The 19855-nt window shown below is 41.7% G+C and overlaps 1 protein-coding gene across 1 annotated transcript in view; it reads right to left on the reverse strand.

Annotated features, from left to right (window-relative positions):
* Positions 1-2099: 2099 nt before the first annotated feature.
* The window catches only part of ZNF507 (zinc finger protein 507), a 245546-nt gene continuing 227790 nt past the window's right edge, over positions 2100-19855 (reverse strand). The window contains exons 3-4 of the mRNA XM_044081681.1: positions 4233-4367; positions 2100-3908 (exon numbers count right to left, since the gene is read on the reverse strand). Coding sequence (XP_043937616.1) covers positions 3524-3908; positions 4233-4367 — 520 coding nt within the window. The 3' untranslated portion in view covers positions 2100-3523. The remainder of the gene's footprint in view (positions 3909-4232; positions 4368-19855) is intronic.

Raw genomic sequence — 19855 nt, forward strand, 5'->3', positions numbered from 1 at the left:
GGTCACAGAATCTCCAAATGATGTCAACATCCTACAAGAGAGTCAAACAAAAGACTGGTACCAAAGTCATGGCCTTAAACTCAATGCAAAAAAATGTATAATCATCCCGTTTGGCAAGAGTTATGTTCCTGCTAACTACCACATCAACAGCAACACCATAAGTACGCATTCTGTGGTGAGAGACCTGGGCACACAGGTCGACAGCAATCTTACCTTTGATCACCATGTCTCCACAGTGGTAAGAAGGGCATTCTATATTGCTCATCTCATAAGTAAGAGCATTGCCTCCACAAAAAAAGTTATAACTTACCTGTACTCTTCCTTCATCAGGTCAATAACGGAGTACAATGCCCGTTTTGGTATGTACCTTTCCAAGCACTTTGCAGTAACTGGAGAAACCACAAAGGTTCCTCATAAGGAAAATTCAAGGTCTTCAGCATGTGTCCTGTGTGGAGCATCTGAAATACTACTCAGAGGTGATCTCTGCCTTGCATACAAGACAATCTCTGACTCTGCTACATTAGAAATGCTGCTTATCCACAAGTCAAATGGTACATGGTTTACTTGCTCTAAAACCTTAACCTGGTATGTGACATTAATACAAATTTCTGGAGGGACAGATTTGTCTCCCAGACATTACCATACCTTTGGAACAGACTCCCACTTCATGTCAAACAGAGCACCTCATTGGCCCACTTCAAATGCAATCTGGACGACTGGATAGGTTAACCGTAAATTCAGCCCAGGGGTTCCAACTATATCTCTCTTGGGCATTGGCATTAGGGGCTGATCATGGAAATAAGAGTAGAACTTGACTAGGCTTGTAAGGGCCCTAGGGCCATTAGCCTAGCAACTTCCTATGATCCTAGGATATATTAATTAGCAGAGGGTGCGGGGGGGGAGGGGGGGGCTTTCACCATACAATAAACGGTGTTTTTTTCACTCTGCATCTTCAAAGGAGTAACCTTGGTTACTGTGTAGAAGTGGGTCAACATTTCAGTGTCAACTGTGTCTCGAATGCCACAAAATCTAATCTATCCATTTACAGATATGTGCATGCATACAGACAGTAAGATATCTAGACTCATACATACATACATAAATAAGAATCTCAGCCTGTATCAGGGCTATCAGTAGACACCTGAGGCTTTCAGGTACTTTAGTTCAAGTGCTATGTTTGATCTGTTCTAAAAATGAATCAAGTAGTCATTCCTTAAAAAATATGCTTAAATTCTGCTTGAAGAACTTTCTAGCTAGCCATGTTCTGAATTTGGGATTCCTACTAGTTATAAACCAACAATCTCAGGCATTGTCAAAAATTAGTAGGATAAACTATCAAAGCAATTTACAGACATTTAAGGCTCAACATGCATAGAATTAAGAACCGGGCAGTAATAAATACAAAAGCAGCAGCAAAGGAAGCAAAGCATCTAATGCAGTTGCTTGTCATGCCACAGACCAAAATAAATAAGTGCTATGTGATGTACCACCACCAACCATGCAGAGAGGGGAAAAGTACTGCGAAAAAAGATCAGTCAACAGCTACCTGATATCAGTTTGAGAAGCTCAGCAGACTTGTGTCTAAGGCTAGAAGACTGGAGAAAGTTGTGGCTGGATTATCCTACATCAGGCACTTTTGGTAATACTTTAATACCAAAGCAGCAGTGCAAGTATGATGCTGTTTTTCTGGAGAACACTATTTGCCAGTACTGCTTGCTATTCAAGAGTATGCAAAAAAAAAAACACGACCTTATATGGAAGCTTGTCATTCTGATGTACTTTACCATAATTTTTTTTAAAACACTGGAAACATTTCTGGAGTACTGTAACAATTTACTACATGGCAAAACCTACAGGCCTACAAGGGCTGATGCTGCACACTTCTATTTCTTTAGAGTATGATAGCATACCAACTTCTCCAATACACTTGCACTGAGATGAGAGGTATAACAATATGCTTACAACTGAAGTTAATGAAGTTAAAATAGACATTACTAGCCCTCACTGTAAAAAAATAAACAGGATTTTTTAGGGGATGTGGATACCCTCCATTTTCTGATTCAAGTTTCAAAACCACTTTTCCAAAATACAAATTGTAATGTAGGTCACAATATCTTTATTTGGTGGAAACTGCCCAATTACTGTGATTCTGATGTTGTCGTTTCTGTCCTTCAGCACTCACTGCTTAAGATAGCAAAGAAAGTAATTTGCATCTTGCCTGGTTAACAAAAGGTAAAGGGTACTGTCAGTATAAAGGTTTCACTGAAAGCCTATTTGACTGAAATGCATACACAGCTCAGGGGAAAAAGAGAGGTAATCTGGGAACACTGAAGAGGAGATGATGAAAAATATACACATTTTTGCAAATGACTATGTGAGACTTTGAAAAGTTTATGGTTGATGGGTTAGTGATAACACAGATCAGTATGCAATAACAGAATATGTTGTTACTGGTATTAACATGCAAGACCATCAAAGACAAAAGAATGTTTTAAGGTTTCTCTCTAAATTGCACTTGCATTATGACTGCTTTTTATCAGCTGGGAAGACAGCTCAGCTAATCCTCTCTATAAGGTAGCTCAGAAAAAGTCAGTCTAATCACAAAGCTGCCACTAAATCTGATTGGATACTCAAGTCTTAAAAGATCTAATAGAAAGGTGTGACATAGACCTTGGGCAAGGAAACTCAGTTCAACTATAAAGTTTATAATTGAGAAAATTAAGTTTATAATTGAGAAAATTAATGTGCCCTTTTAGGGCATTATAAGCTTTGCAAGTCTGCTGGATGATAAAAAGGAATCAAACCAATATACCTATTAATTACACACAACTACATTCAACTGAACATATTATGCCTATAAAATATACTTCAATAAATATTCAGTTACTACAGTGAAAGCTAACTTACTGGAAACAGTCATGAGTTGAATTCAGATACATTTTAAACATGGGACAAATATAACAGCTTCTGCGTACACTCAAATTAATGAGCTGTTTATATTAAATTAATAGTAACACACTGCAAGATGACAGAGATATGGTAATGTGATAACTTATAGGACTCTTGATTATGTTTATCTGCCAAGACCTGTTTACTTGTGTAAACTACGTTCAAAATAAAATGTAAAGCCAAAACCTGAGGTTAAAGTAAGCAGCATTTTATCTCATGATCAACTCTGTTCACCTCACCGGAACTCTTGCAAAACTTTGATACTTAAAATATTCTGCCGATAGTTACTTCTCTGAAACAAATGAACATACTGTTCACTTTAAACAATTTAAGTGACAGCTCAAATCACACAGTGGTTCGACAGCTTTCTGATGTTAGCCTTGGCAATGGACAGAGGAGTTCTGCAGCAGTTAACCATCTCAGCAGAACTACCACTTTCACCTCAATGGCAAAAATAACCAGCACTTTTATTAATGGGATGTACTATGGTTTCCTCTGGTTTTTAGCCACTTGCATCCTGCAGGTGTTTAACCTGTCCGGTGGCAATAAGCCCACAAAGACTTCATTCATTGGTTTATGTATTGCTTGAGCTTGTGTTACTCTGAAAACTTGGTGAATTTTGGTCCTTGTTACGAATAATGTTAATAATTTCACCTTCATGCTCTTTCATGTGATCTATGAGGTGTCCTTTACTGGTGGATTCAAAACCACAAATACAGCAACAGAAGAGTAGAACATATTCCATTCCAGTCACCTGAGGCGGACCTAAATTTGTCTCCAAGCTGACAGAAGAATTCCTTGTTGTGTTTGAATTCAAATTTCTGTTTGGCTCAGCAATTCCATTTACAGTCTGGTTTGTCACTTCTGCACAGGGTACAGTTTTGTCTGAAATTCCAACAGTGCATGCAGTTTCACTGATAGCTTCAACAAATGTTCTTATTTGAGGATCTCCCTGAAACCTATGGGAAGTGAATAACATGATCAAACATTGACAAAGTTAGCAAATATAAGCTACACCTCAACTTTTAATGGTGCTATGTCTCTGCACAGACTATATTCAACTTGAACTGAATCAAGCAGAAAAAAACTTGTGTGTACATTACAGCCTACATCTGTTGGATTTTAAAATAAGTGACACTGGTGTTTTCTGTTAAAAGCAACATAGCAAAAAACGGTCTCATACGGTGATCTTGATTAAACTAAGATGCATATACCAATAATACAGTTGTACCACAACAGTGTGTACACTCTTTGCTTATACCAGAAGCAGGCAGTTTACATACCTGGTACTTTGTGAAATTGCTTCATTTATGGCCTTATTCATTTGCTCGTAGTTGTAGTTTTGGTCACTTGCATGTTTCCACATATGTGACTTGAGAGATGGTGGATGACTACACACATAACCACAAAGGGAACACCTACAATAAGCCAAGAAAATGTGTAAGTACAATCCCGCAGCTGGGCTTAAGACAATAAACAAAAATGTCGAGTTTAAACGGAGACAGAATAAAATTCAGAGATATGCAGTGTGCAAACAAGCTGCAAATAAAATAGGCCAAGCCAAACCAGTATGGGGGGGTGTACTTTGTGATGTTCTTTGCACATACTGATTGTGATCCATGCAATCTATGTACAGTGAAACTTAAGAGACCTTCATGATTTTAAGACGGTCCAGTATCAAACAGATGGGTGCTGTTCACAGGATACATGCTTTAAGGACTAAACTGAACTGGAGGACAACTATGCAGATCATAAATTACTTCTCAATAATTTCACCTCATTATATCAACCCAAAGGTAATTTCCAAGGCCCGAGTCCAAAATGCTTTCAAACCAGACCACGTGTTCACTGCAATCATTGTAAGTCGGTTAGCAAAACTAAGGAATTTACAAGTAACTTTTTTTGCCAATTGTGGGTCAGATTGGCTCATATATTTAGCAACCTGTACACGCCCATGCCTTTTACGTAGGACAGACATCCAGACCCCTGTGCATATGCATTTCAGAACACCTAAGTGATATTAGGAATAGGAAACCCACAGTTACCCTATATAAACATACCATTTAATCATCCCAATGCTATCTTCAGATTTACCATCATTAACAAAACATTAGGAAATAAGACAAATAAAGGATGCTGGCATAGTCTTTTGGACTCAGGAAAAAAAATGGTTCATTAAATTAGGTGCTTTATTCTCACCTGGATTAAATGAATACTTATAATTAACTAACCAAATTACATGGCTTATTGGTACAGCCATCAATTATTTAGGCACAGTGCTTTATGGTCTGAACTTAACACTGAGGAAGGCTGTTAAATTTTGTCAAGCCGAAACTGGTCTGTTTGCCTATGTGCTTTTTACAGTAAATAATCCTCACAGCTCGTCACAGTCTGCTGGCTCTTCATTTGGATGTTTGGACTTTGTTTTTGAGCCGTGCAGTTGCCTTATGTGCAAGATTCTTTCTGGTTTCACTTTGGGTCCTTTTGAAGGGGGCCAAAGAGGCGCTCTGCTTGACATGTATGGGCAGTCTATTCCAGAGTCTGGGGAGTCTCTGGGTCATGAACCTATCCCTCCAGCATATTTTGTTTATTGTGATGACAAGGTTTAAATCCCTGGAGCATGTGGCTCTGAGGGATTTGGATTTCTTTAAGTGCAGCATGTCCAACAGCTCTGGGTTTGACATGGCCTTGTATGTTAAGCAGAGATCGCCTCTGAGTAGACTATGCGACAGAGCTGGAGTTTTTTTAAGGTGGTCAATGTAGGGCATCTGCTTTAGGTCTGTGATTCTTTTAGTGAGGTATTTCTTCAGCCTTTCCAGTTGTTGCAGATGTCGAGGTACATACCAAATGGGGGGTTGTATTCTATAATTGGTCTAATGAGGGATGAGTACAGTGGGACAATAACCTTTTTTCTGGATGAAAAGCCCTTAGTGATGAGGTGTGCCACATAGAAGGATTTCCTGACTGTTGTGGTGATGTGGTTATCGAAGGTGAGACCACTGTCCACCTGTGTCCCTAAGTCTCTTATCACGCTTTCGGTGTTTCGTGTACAGCTACCTATGTGGTAATTCACAGGTACATGTTATTCCCAAAGGGGATAACTATACGTTTCTTGGCATTGAGCTTGAGCCCATGGCTCTGGCACCAAGCATCTGTTTCTGTAAGGCCCCTTTGTAGAGTATCCACATCACTTTAGGATTCAATAATGGCTCCCAGTTTGCAGTCATCTGCAAACTTTGTTAGCCAGAGTCCGTTAGTGTTGGCCTGTACTTAAGAGAAGTAGATGCCAAACAAGTGCAGTCCCAGGACTGAACCCTGAGGTACTCCACTTGTTACTTGTCTGGAGCTGGATTTGGAGTCAGCTACTTTTACAGTGTGGGTTCCGTCAGTAAGCCAGGTGACAACCCATCAAGTGACATAGGGATTAATGCCCAGCTTAGCAAGTCTATCTATGATTCCAGAGTGGGGGATGGTGTCAAGGGCCTTGGCGAGGTCCAGATAGGCTGTGTGGATAGCCTTACTTTCTTCCACAGCTCTGGAGACTGATTAGAAGTCAGTCAGGTTCAGGAGACAAGATCGGCCCTTCAAGAACCCAAAATGGGTGGGGTCCAGTATTTAAAGGTTGCCAATGTCTTTTATAGTTCCATGATAATACACGGGATGAAAATCCCTTAGTGATGAGGTGTGCCACATAGAATTTCCTGACTGTTGTGGCGATGTGGTTATCGAAGGTGAGACCACTGTCCTGGACAGGACTGGACATTCCATGGACTTGCAGATTAGGCTCGTCAGACTGATGGGGCGGTAGTTCCCAGGATCCAAGGTGGATCCCCCCCTTGTGGAGTGGGATAAGTGTAGCTCTGCGCCACTCAGTGGGCATGAAACCTGAGGTGAGGCTATGATTAAACACGACACTTAGGGGAGGTGCCAGTTCTTTTTGTAGTTCATATAATACACAGCCCAGGATGTCATCTGGTCCAATGGATGCTGTAATCTTAGCTTTGGAGAGTGCGTTTTTCACCTGTGTGGCCATTATTAAACCAAAATTTGGCAAACTTCCGGTATTGAGATGGGGCGTTTAGGGAGTAAGGGGGGTGAAGTTGGCACTGAATTGATCTGCCAGGATATTGGCAATATCCTTGGGATCAGTATATTTAATGCCACTCTGTTGTAGCTCACAGCAGATCTGAGCATTGCCATTTAGATTCTTGACAGTTATAGAATCTTGTGGTTGTCTTTGGAATCTTTGGCAATTTTATTTTAATAACTAGCTTTGGAGAATTTTATGAGGGATCACAGTTTCTTACTGAGGCTGGTAAGGGAGTTTTTTGCATCCTGGGATTTTCCTCTTCTGCAACAGTTTCTTCCTTTTGTTGTAAAGTTTGTTTATGGCAGGGGACCACCAGATTGGCTTCCTTTTTTGGAGGAGAGCATATTGGTTCCATTTGGGATGGCACGATTCATGAATGAGTGGATGTGCTCGTACATTGCTTTAGTGTAGGATTCTCGTCTACATGGGTATCATGAAGTTTGTCACTTCTGACTTGGGTAGCATGAAGTTGGCTTTGGAGAAGTGTTTTATGGAGGTTTCCTTACTGGGGGGTGGGGGTGGGATGTGGATGTTAAGGGTGATTAGTTTATAGTCAGACCTGACCAACGAGGGGGGGTGACCATAGGTGTGGAGCATCGATTTCCCATGTTGGTAATGACCAGGTCTAGGATATTTGAGCCCCTGGTTGGACAATGGATTAGCTGACCCAGGGTGTTGGAATTCATGAATTCCAAGAACCATTGGGCAAATGTGTTGGTACACGAGTAGTTTTCCCAGTTAATGGCAGGATAGTTGAAATCACCCAGTATTAGGGTGTTTGGTTGTATCTTAATATTTTTCAGCATGTTTAGAAAGGTGTAGTGAGAATCTTGGGGCATGGTGGGGGATCTGTAGCAAGCTACAATTTGGATTGCAGTCTTACCTAGTGTTAGTTGCACCTGGAGAATTTCAGACGCATTGTGTTGGGCAACTAGCCTGGTGGTGTGAACATCCTTGGTGAATATGGACACTCCTCGAACCTTTAGTGTTTCGGTTCTGGTTTGGTGGCCAAAATGTGTAGTAAGAGTTGTAGCCTGGCATTGCAGGGGTGCTCTCTGGAGCCTTGAACCAGGTCTCAGTTACTGCACAGATATTGATGTTCTCCATTTTTAGGAGTGCCTCGAGAGAGTGCATTTTGAGGTTTAGACTTCTAGCATTGAGTAGCATTACCTTCAGAATTTGCACGCTTGTACTAGTTATGGTGATGGTTTTGTCCTTTGAACTTTGCCTAAAAAAGGCACTATAGGGGTGGCAAGAGCCTTAGCCAGTAATCTGAATCCCAGGGTGACATGTGCAGACCATCTCTGGCAAAGCACTGTGGTCTGTCGATCCTGTTGTCCCAGGCAGACAGATACTGGATCCCCTTTGAATGACACCAGGAGCTTAGCCAATTGTTGAAGTCAATCATTTTGTCCTTACATTGTGGTATCATTCTTGGCGAAGGCAGGATGCTACTCAGGGCTTGGGTCATACCTGCCTGGGGCACATGATCCCAGAGATCTTCCACGTCTCTTTTCATGTAGTCCAGGGAGGTACGTCTCAAGTCATTCACTCCAACATGGACAATGACAGAGTCATATTTGTACTTGCTGTGGAATGACTTGAGTGCACGCGTTATGTGGCAGATCCTGGTACCCAACAGGCAGCTGACTGTAATTTTCTCCTTGTTCAGCCTGGTGAGTGGGACATCAGTGTGCCTGACTATTGGGACATCAGTGTGCCTGACTATAGAGTCACCTATGACTAAAGTGTTAGGTACGTTGTCTTGCCTTAGGGGATAAAAATCTCATCTTTTTTGCTAATTTTAGAGGGTAATCAGTGTGCTCCATGTACTACAATAATAGTAACAGTACTCATAATATATTAAAAATATTCATACCACTTTCAATCAATACCAGTAATTCAGAAAAATATAGGTTTTAAGGATGGTATTTCTAAATAAGCATTTCAAATATTCTAAACATTGCAAAATCAATACATATTTGTATACAATGACCATCATGACACGGGAGTGGCTGTTGGAAGCTATATTGTGACAAAGATCCTTATTCAACACACTATCATTATCCCAGTTATCATTAGGGGTAATACATATTACTGACCATGGTGCGGGCAAGGCTATTGCCTAGTAAAAACAATTTAAAAAAAAATGGATTTCGGCACAAGAAATAAAAACTCACTTATTTTAATCTGAATACAAATAGCAGAGCTTTCAGGAATGATGCCTTCTTCAATACATATAAAACACAGTTCAAATGCAGAGTTTTTAAATACATCATATGATCTCATCAACCAATAAGAGCTAAGCTTCTTGTACAAAGAACCCAAAGTTTAAAGACACAACAACACATATAAAAAGTACATTCAAAATCAACTTAAAAAGCACAACAGATGCAGGCAATCCATAGCAACATTCACTTCATTATTCGATTTTGCTTTAATACAAGTTTTAAATTAACTGAAGCATTTAACCCAGATGCATGATCAGCCTGCAGTTTTAAAATCCACCAGCATTCAGATAGTTCAGTGGCATTTACAACATTACCACCTCTTACGTTAAAATATATCTTTTGCATTACTCTAAATTTAAATGCATTCTCTACAACATTATTATGAATATGTTTAGCCAAGGAATTAGTTTACTCCATTTAATTTCTGAAAGATGTTCAGAAATTATTTCCTTAAATTTTCTATTAGATTTACCTGCATATAAAGTAGTGCATGTCATGCCCACAGCTAAATAAAACTGCTTTGCTACTTGTAACACAGAAAATAAAGTTCATAAATATGCTTTGTTCATGGATGCTCAAAATTAACAGAAGGATCAACATGTTTACAAAAAACACAACTAGACACAGATGCTTCATTCAATAGCCTCTCATCTGAAATTCTTGTCTTAACTTCCTATAGATACAAATTTTCTGAGATTTAAGTTGAAATATTCTAGAAGAGAAATTTGTTATTTTGGATATAGTACTTAAAAATACTGATGGGCTGCTGTCAACAAATATAAATATGTTAAACTTCAATGAATATCTATAGGAAGGAAGTTCAGGCTAGCAGATTTCTCCATAGTTGCAGTATGCAGCCCGGTCATGTTTTTAAAAGGATAGTTAAAAGCTAATATATGAGAGTGAGTAGGCTGACTACAGATGCAACATTATGTAACCAGCAGTTGGATATATTAACACAAGAATTTCAGATGAGAGGCTATGATGAAGGGCTTTTGAATGAAGCAACTATGTCACTAATGAAAGAGATGGTAGATCTAAATCATATTTTTGTCAGAACATCCACAAACTAATGAAAATATTAACACTAAATTTAGGTACATCATGACATACATTAATACAAGTGGTATTATATACAGAAATCGGGACATACTAACTGCTATACTAGAACTGGATAAAATAATAGGGGCATTTCCTAGTTTTACTTTTAAGAAATGCCCTAACCTGAAACAGAAAATATGCTACAAGGAAATGCATGAAAAGAAGGACCAATCCACTAGAATTAAAAGAAAAGTTACTGTTCAATGCTATAATTGCGTTTCTGTAAACATATTGAGCCTTCTGTTACTTTTCAGCATCCATGAACAAAGCATATTTATGAATATGACTGCTTTGCTACTTGTAACAAAAAATCTGGTTTATTTAGCTGTGTGCAAGACATGCACTAGTGTTTCTACATATGTTAAGTTGAGCTACAGAGGGATATTGGGGATTACAGCAGTGGTTTAACTTTTAGGACAAAAGCCAATGAAAATCAACATAAGGGGGTGGGGGTAGGCTTCTGGTAAAATGTGAAAAAAAAATTGAGTTGTTTACTTTCCCTCTTTGGAAGCTACAGTGAAGTTCAGCAGAGTCCAAAGGTGATGAGAATGTCTATCCCCCTTTACCTCCAGCACAGCAACCCTCGTATATGAAGAATTTTCGGACTGAACGGTGGAATACTGGGAATGGACAGCACAGCTTTGTATTTCTGTATTGGTATTAAAGGATTTGAAATAGGATCTTTGGCTTAGTGGTGGATTATTTTCTTGTTGGTACTGTTAGAAGCTCTGCTATTTGTACTTGTATTAAAATAAGCGAGTTTATTTCTGGTTTCGAGATCCGGTTTTTATTGTTTTCACTATTTGTTGTATTTAACCTATTGATCTCAAATACTCAGTTGCACTCCTTGAAGCTGACCACAGCCAATGTCTAACCAAATGGGATAGGGTCAATTAGGGCATGAAAAGGGAAACTGGCTAGGCGTAAAATGACCTGCAAGGGCAGCTAGCCTAGTGCTCATCTATAAACCAATGACAGCTAATGGAACTTGTTCAGCTTTCTTGAAAGTCATCAAAACAGGACACCAGATTGCAGGGACAGTTCTGTTTCACATCAAACGCTGAATTTTCTATATGAAGCATTTATTGCATAGGAGAAAATTTGGAGACATTTTTGTTCAAAGGATTAAGATGTTAAACAAAGGAATTTCCACACAAGGACAGAGCACTTTGAGGTCTAGGCAGGTGCTCCCCCAGTCACCTCTGCTTTTTCTTCTACTGATAGAAGAACTGGCTCTACGAATACATGAGGATTTAGAAAAGAGGCAGACAATACGTGATGTAACGATGCTTCAGCTGGATACTGACAACTATATTAATGGTTGAAAACAGAAAAGGCCAACCCTTGGTGTAAGATGCTTTTCATCAGTTTTATACAGTATGGGATTAGAACTGAAATGTAACAAAATTATTGAAAGGAGTGGGAGATAGAAAGGTTGCAATCAAAGACAAAGGATGTGGAATTTCCCACCTACCTTGTGCTAGATGTGGGTAATATTTATGAACGGACAAGTCATAATAAACCTAGAAAATTTGTATAAAATGATAGGTAAAATTTTACAGAAAGGGGGTGGTAGAACATTTACTACTGTAGACAAAATAAATGCTATTAAGATTATAATTACTCCTTATATTATACATTTTAAGGCATACTCCCAATTACATTCAACCACCCCTCTGTGGTTAACACACAGACTAAATGAAGAGCAAGAGTTAACACAGACACAGGATTCCATAGGTTCATAGGTAGTTACTAGGCTATCTGCCTGAGGGCATTTATAAGCCTGGCCAGAGTGTGTTGGCTTTTGCCGCCCCATTGATTAATTAACTGAGCCTCTGTTAAGCAAAGCCAATGAAGTGATCCCCAGGGGTGTACTTTGTTACCCATCCACTCGTCAAGGCTTCTCTTGAAGAGTGTGGGGCTCTGCCTAATGTAGTTAGGAATTTTGTTCCAAAGCATGGGGAGTCTCTGTGACAGGAATCTGTCCCTCCAGCATGTTCTATTTATTGTTGCGGCGAGGTTTAGCTCACTAGAGCGCGTGACTCGCAGTGACTTGGATTTCTTTAGGTGGAGCATGTCCATCAGTTCTGAGTTGGGCATGGCTTTATAAGTCAGGCAGAGATGACCTCTGAGTAAGCGATATGCCACTGAGTACAGCCGGAGATTTTTCAGTCGGGCTGCATAGGACATATGTTTGAGGCCAGTAATCATAGGTTCATAGATTAGTACTAGGCTAACTGCCCTTGCAAGCCATTTTATGCCTAGCCAATTATCCCCTGTGAGATTCAAATCTTGTACCTTGTGTTTGTAAGGCAAACACCTTAACCATTAGGCCACCCTCCCAATCCCGCTTGGTGAGGTGCTTTTGTAGTCTTTTAAGCTGTTGGAAGTGTTTTGTGAGGTACATCCCAAATGGGGCATTGTACTCTATGATGGGTCTGATGAGTGACTAGTAGAGGGGTACTATAATCTCTATTTCTAGATGCGAACCCCTTAGTAATTAGATGGGCCACATAGAAGGATTTCCTAACTACTTTGGCAATATGATTGTCAAAGGAGAGATTACTATCTACCTGGGTCCCCAGATCTCTTATTACCTCTTCTGTATTAAGGGGGCTGCCACCTATGTTGTAATTCGTGGGTGTTTTGTTTTTCCCCAAACGGGATGACTATGCATTTTTTGGCATTTAGCTTGAGGCCATGACTTTGACACCAGGTGTCTGTCTCAGTAAGGCCTTTTTGAACGATGTCCGTGTCAGCTGGAGAGTCAATTATGGCTCCCAGTTTTCAGTCATCGGCAAACTTGGTTAGCCATAGTCCTCCTGTGTTTGCCTGTACTTCTAAGAAATACATGCCGAACAGTAGGGGCCCCAGAACTGAGCCTTGCGGGACACCACCTGTGACGGATTTCGAGTCAGACTTGGAGCCTGCTATTTTTACCGTGTGGGTTCTGTCTGTAAGCCAGTTGGCAACCCATCTTGTGACGTGGGGGTTTATGTTCAGGCTGGTGAGTTTTTCTATAATACCCGAGTGAGGAATGGTGTTGAACGCCTTGGCAAGATCAATGTAGGCTGTGTGAACCACCTTTCCCTCTTCTTTGGCCTTGGTAACTGTCTCGAAGAAGTTAACCAGGTTTAGTAAGCATGATCTGCCCTTAAAGCCGAACTGGGTCGGGTCAAGTGTTTGGAGGTTCCCAATGTCTTTGTTAATGAGTTTCATGATGATGTGCTCTATTAGCCTTGCAGACCAGGCTAGTCAGGCTTATGGGGCGATAGTTACCAGGGTCAGCTGTGGCCCCTCCTTTGTGGAGCGGAATAACCATTGCTGTGCGCCATTCTATGGGCACGTAGACTGTGGAGAGGCTGAGGTTGAACATTAGGTGGGGGGGGTTAGTTCGTTCTGTATTTCGTGCAAGACGCAGCCTGGGACACCATCTGGCCCCATTGATGCTGTGTTTTTGGCTTTTGAAAGGGCTGTTTTCACTTGTGCTTTTATGATTTCCGGGACAGTACACATTTCCGGTATTGTTGTGGGCATTTTTGAAGTTGAGAGGGAGGTGAAGTTTGCACTGAATCTATCTGCCAGTATGTTGGCAATATCAGTAGGTTTAGTATATTTTGTGCTATTTTGCACTATCTCAGGGCGTATCTGCGAGTTGCCACTTAGATTCTTGACATAGCTAAAGAAGGCTTTGTAGTTATCTTTCGAATCCTTGGCTATTTTTCTTTCGAAGTTAGCCTTGGATGATTTTATGAGGAACCTTAGTTTCTTATTGATAATGATCAGGGATGTCTTTCCTTCTTGGGATTTGCTTTTTTTCTGAACTAGTTTCCTCCTTTTGTTGTATAACCTGTTTATGGCAGGGGTCCACCAGACTGGTTTCCTTCTCTTAGGGGAGTGAGTTTTGGTTTTGCTAGGGATCCATGCATCCTGGTAGGTTTTCATAGAGTGCAATTGTAAAGGATTTTGCATCTTGGGCAGTGTTATCCTTTAGCGTGGCGGCTGTGAACCTCACCACCTCTGACTTAAGTAAGGTAAAGTTTCTTTAGAAAGGTTTTTCACTGTTGTTTCCTTGGTTGGGGGTGGTGGTGGGGTGTGGACATCCAGGGTGATTAGTTTATGGTCTGATCTAACCAGTGACGGGTTGACCTCCGGTACGGAGCACGTGTCGCCCATGTTGGTGATGACCAAGTCCAATATGTTCTGGCCTCTGGTAGGGGAGTTTACCAGCTGATCCAGGACATTTGAGTTGATAAATTCCAGGAAGTGCTGAGCCTGGGAGTTTGTACTCAAGTAGTTTTCCCAGTTAATGGTAGGGTAATTAATCTCCCAAGATCAGGGTGTTCGGTAGCACCTTCATGTTTTCCAGTGTCTCCAGAAAGGTGGAGTGGTGGTCCTGGGTTATGGAGGGTGATCTGTAGCAGGCCACAATTTGCATTGCAGATATGCCCGATGTTAGTTGCACATGGATGACCTCAGAGGTATCATGCTGCGCCACTAACATGGAGGTGTGGGTATCCTGGATGAATATGGATACACCCCCCGCCTTTTGTGTTTCGGTCTCTGTGCTGTGGCCGAAATGTGTGGTACGAGTTGTAGCCCAGTAGTACGAGTTGTAGCCCAGTAGTGCTGGAGTGCTCTCTGGAGCCTTGAACCAGGTTTCAGTTACTGCACAGATGTCGATGCTCTCCATACTTAGGAGTGCTTTGAGCGCATGCATTTTGAGATTTAAACTCCTGGCGTTGAGTAGCATAACCCTCAATTTTTTTTACTTGTGCTGTTTACGGAGGTGGGTTTGAATTTTGAGCCTTGCCTAAAAAAGGCACTATGGGGGCAGCAAGAGCCTTGGCCAGTATTCGTAAGCCAAGGGGTGACAGATGCAAGCCGTCTCTTGCGAAGCAACGTGGCTTGTCGAGCATGTCATCCCAGGCTGACAGACGCTGGATCCCCTTTGAATGACACCAGAAGCTTAGCCAATTGTTGAAATTGATAATTTTTTCTTTATACTGAGGTATCATTTTTGGTGAGGGTAGGATGCTACTCAGGGTCAGGGTCATACCCGCCTGGGCTACATGATCAGAGAGCTCTTCCATGTCTCTTTTCATGTAGTCCAGGGGAGGTACAGCTCAGGTCATTCACAACAACATGAACAATGACAGAGTCATATTTGTACTTGTTCTGGAGTGACCAGAGTGCTTGTGTTATGTGGCAGATTCTGGCTCCAGACAGGCAGCTAACAGTAACCTTCTCCTTGTCCAGCCTAGTGAGTGGGGCGTCAGTGTGCCTGACTATTGAGTCACCTATTACTAGTGTGTTAGGTATGTTATTTCGCCTTAAGGGCCGTGATTGTGCGGCACATTCATTTTGTGTTTTATGTGTTGTCTGGTTTGTGACGGGAGGTGTAGGTTTTGTGGGTGTCTGCTTTGGAGCTCTCTGATGCTTTTGCAGGCTTTTATTTAGAGCCTCCGAGTATGATTTAGTGTGTATTTGTGTATTTTTTGCCAGTGTTGGTTTAGAAGGTCTATGTGAGGCTGGAGGTGTGGTGCAAGTGTTAACCTTGTTCTCATGACTGTCTGTTCCAGTCTTGGGTGAAGATACCTTAGCCTCCAGTTTGGCTGTATAATTGCATCTCTCACATATGCTAGTGTTTTGTGGTAGGAGGAGAGGGCTGTCTGTGTACATGAGGCAGTTGTAACATAGCCTCAGGATACCCAGATTCACCAGCTGGACTGCAGAGTACACCTGAAGTTGCCCTTTGGTCATGCCTGAATAGTAGGGTGAGCTGCTTAGTCGCTTGGTTGGTGATGGGTGGATAAAGAGCCTTGCCATGCTGGGTAGTCAAGTGTCTGGGTATATTAGTGCTTGCTATTAGGACTGAGCAAGTGCTGGACTGTAGGATGCTTTTTGAGTGATTAGGTTGAGAGTTAGACTACTTTCAAGTAAAAAACTGAAGAGGAGACTTAGTGGAGCTGGGAATAATTTAACCCTAGCTAACTGGTGCTGCCCGGAGCACAAAACCATGCAACGTGTTTTTTGAACTACTAACTTCTGGGCTGGGACCACTCCTCCAGGGACAGATGGCTGCTCAAAGTTCCCCTCTTTCACTGGTGAACAGAGAAACTTCCCTCTATCCAAGTAAGGTATGGGCAACTCAGAAACTTGTAACACAGCCCTGAATTCAGCACTAGCCTGAAAACTGGACTATACTAGATTAGAAAGGCAGGAACAAGAAATTTATTTATTCATTTTTTTTGAAAAGATAAGGCAAAAACAGTAAAAAGTTCACTTAAAACAGACTACAAGCGATCAGAAAAGGCTATTGCACTTTACTGTGTAGCCTACAACAGTTAAACAATTTACTTAAACAAAAAACTTTTTAAAAGTGCAGGAAGTCAAATAAGAACAATATGTGAAAAAAACAAGCTTTTAAATCCCAATAAGTGCTGTAAAAATCAGCGTTTAGGCAGAAAACAGTTAAGTACAGCAAGAAAATACAGAAAACTGATACTCAATCACTCCAAAGTCTCTCTTTTAAGCTAGAAGACATATCAGTTTAAGGCTTTCTAGTGCTTTCCAGTAGGTTAGTTACAGGAAAGATGGGAAACAAGCGCAGATGTGGTCTTTTAAACCAGAAAGTTGAAAGAGATGGACAACTTCCCGAATGGTCAATAAACTACAATTCCTGGGCCAAGAACCACTCCTCTTGTGGTAGACAGGCTACCTAGTACATACCACTCTCACTGATAAGCTAGAAGGCTGCACTCCAACACAAAGGCTTGGGGGGCTCAGAAGCTTACAGTCCTGGATACAGCAAATCTGTACCTGGACTAGACTAGTTACGAGAAGGGTGGGGATCAAGCACAAACACTGCTTTAAAACCAGAAAGTTGAGAGAGATGGAAAAAAACTGCCCACGGCCAATAAACTACAATTTCTGGGCCAGAACCACTCCTCTTGTGGTAGATAGGCTACCTAGTGCTTACCACTCCCACTGATAAGCTAGAAGGCTTCCCTCCAACACAGAAAGGCTTGCAGGGCTCAGAAGCTTACCAACAGTCCTGGATACAGCAACTCTGTATCTGGGACTAGGCTAGTAACAGGAAAGGTGGTAAACAAGCGCAAGTGCGGCTTTTAAACCAGAAAGTTGAAAGAGATGGGGAAAACTGCCCAAACGGCCAGTAGCTACAATTTCTGGGCCAGGAACCACTCCTCTTGTGGTAGATAGGTTACCTAAAGCTTACCACTCCCACTGACAAGATAGAAGGCTTCCCTCCAACACAGAGGGGCTCAGAAGCTTACAAAGAGTCCTGGATACAGGAAATCTGTACCTGGACTAGACTAGTTACAGAAAAGGTGGGGAAGAAGCGCAAATGCAGGCTTTTAAACCAGCAAGTTGAAAGAGATGGAAAACTGCCTAAACGGGCAATAAACTACAATTTATGGGCCAAAACCCACTCTTCCCGTGGTACATAGGCTACCTGATGCTTACCACTCCCACTGATAAGCTAGAAGGCTTCCCTCCAACACAGAAAGGCTTGGGGGGGGGGGGACTCAGAAAGTACAGTTTTGTACCTACCATAAATGTAGATGTCCGATAGATATGCAACTGCAGTCCTTACATATGGGTTGTCCTGCCTCAGGTAGCCCTTCGGTCGGCCGGATTCCAAAGTCTGGGTCCGGCGTCGGCTGATGTCGCCTCTTCCCCGACGTCAGAGCGGCTGGGGTATAAAAGCATCAGTCGACGCCATCTTCTTCAGTGTTTCTTGCCCCAGATGCCAGGTGCCCTCCAAAGAAGGCTAAAATTAGAGACTGGATAAAAAATTCCAGACATGCACAACAGTAATAAACAGATACGCCATAACAGGTTTCCCCAGCTAATTTGGAAAAGGGGAGTGGACCCAAAAAGGATAATTTACAGAGGGGTAGGAGGGAGGGAAAACCTGACTGCAGTTGCATATCTATCGGACATCTACATTTATGGTAGGTACAAAACTGTACTATGTCCTTCAAGAATGCAACTGCAGTCCTTACATATGGGTTGAATACCATAGCCAAGCTGGGGGTGGTAGTATCTAAAATAAAGATGGTGTAGCTAAAATGCCCTGCAGGACTGCCGAAGCAAAGCCTGCTCGGGACCTGGAATATAAAGGCAGGTTGTAGTGTTTGGAAAATGTATGCACGGAGCTCCATGTAGCAGCTTCTAGAATGTCCTTTGTAGCCACCCCTCTTAGAAAGGCTGTGGAGGTGGCTATAGCTCTGGTGGAGTGTGGCCTGATATTGGCTGGCACACCTTTTCCATGGAAAGAGTAACAGAATCTGATGCAGTGTCCAATCCATTTTGAAATTGCCTTTCCTTGTACTCCAGCAGCGTAGCTACAAATAGTTGGTCAGACTTTCTGTTGGCTTTTGTTCTGTCCAAGTAGTAGCGCAATTGTCTGTGTATGTCCAAAGTGTGCAGCAGCTTTTCTCCTTTATTTTGAAGATTGGGAAAGAAGGTAGGCAGGTGAATTGCTTGATTTAGAGACACCCTGGATATCACTTTTGGCATGAATGAAGGATTGGTTCTTAAAGAAACTCTGTCCTGATGAAAAATGAGAAATGGAGGTACTGCCATGAGGGCCTGTATCTCCGAGACTCTTCTTGCTGAGGTAATTGCCAACAGGAAAACTGTCTTCCAGTAGAGAAATTGCAATTCTGAAGATGCTGCTGGCTCAAAAGGAGGGAGAGTTAATTTTTCCAACACGAAGTTGAGGTCCCATGCAGGCACTGGTGGTTTTCTGGGAGGTTTGATATTCTTAATCCCTCTTAGAAACTGTCTTAGCAAAGGATATGAAAACACAGGTGGATCACTGTTGTATTTTGCTGAAATTGCTGAAGCGTGTATTTTTATGGAAGAATATGACAGGCCATTATGCAGCATTTCTGCCAAGTATTCTAGTATCTGTGGGATGCTCATTACTGATGCATCCTGACCCTTGCTGGCATTCCAGATGTTGAATCTCTTCCATTTGGCTGAGTAAGTTTTTCTGGTGGAAGGTCTGCGTGCTTCCAGTAAGATATCTCGAACTTTCTTGGAGAGAGAGATATGGGGAGAAGTCATGGAACCCTCCAAGCTGTCAGCTGTAATGTTTGCAGGTTGGGATGAAACGTCCTGTAATTGTGCTGAGTCAGAAGCAGAGGCCATTGAGGCAGGGGCCACGGCTTGGTGCGAGTTATGCTCCTTAGTAATGGATACCAGTGCTGTCTTGGCCAGTCTGGAGCTATCAAAATGCCTTTCGGTTGTTCTTCTTTGATCTTCAGTAACACCTTGGTCATTAATGGTAGAGGTGGGAATGCATAGATTGTTAGAGAGTTCCAGCTGAAGGAGAGAGCATCCATTCTCCAGGCTTGAGGATGGTGTGTCCTCGAGCAGAACTTCTTCAGATGATGATTGAGGTGTGAGGCAAAGAGGTCTATGTCCGGCCTCCCCCATGCATGAGTTATTT

The sequence above is a fragment of the Protopterus annectens genome, chromosome 8.part1 (assembly GCF_019279795.1).
Source record: "Protopterus annectens isolate FY-2018-M chromosome 8.part1, PAN1.0, whole genome shotgun sequence".
In the NCBI taxonomy this organism is placed as follows: domain Eukaryota; kingdom Metazoa; phylum Chordata; order Ceratodontiformes; family Protopteridae; genus Protopterus; species Protopterus annectens.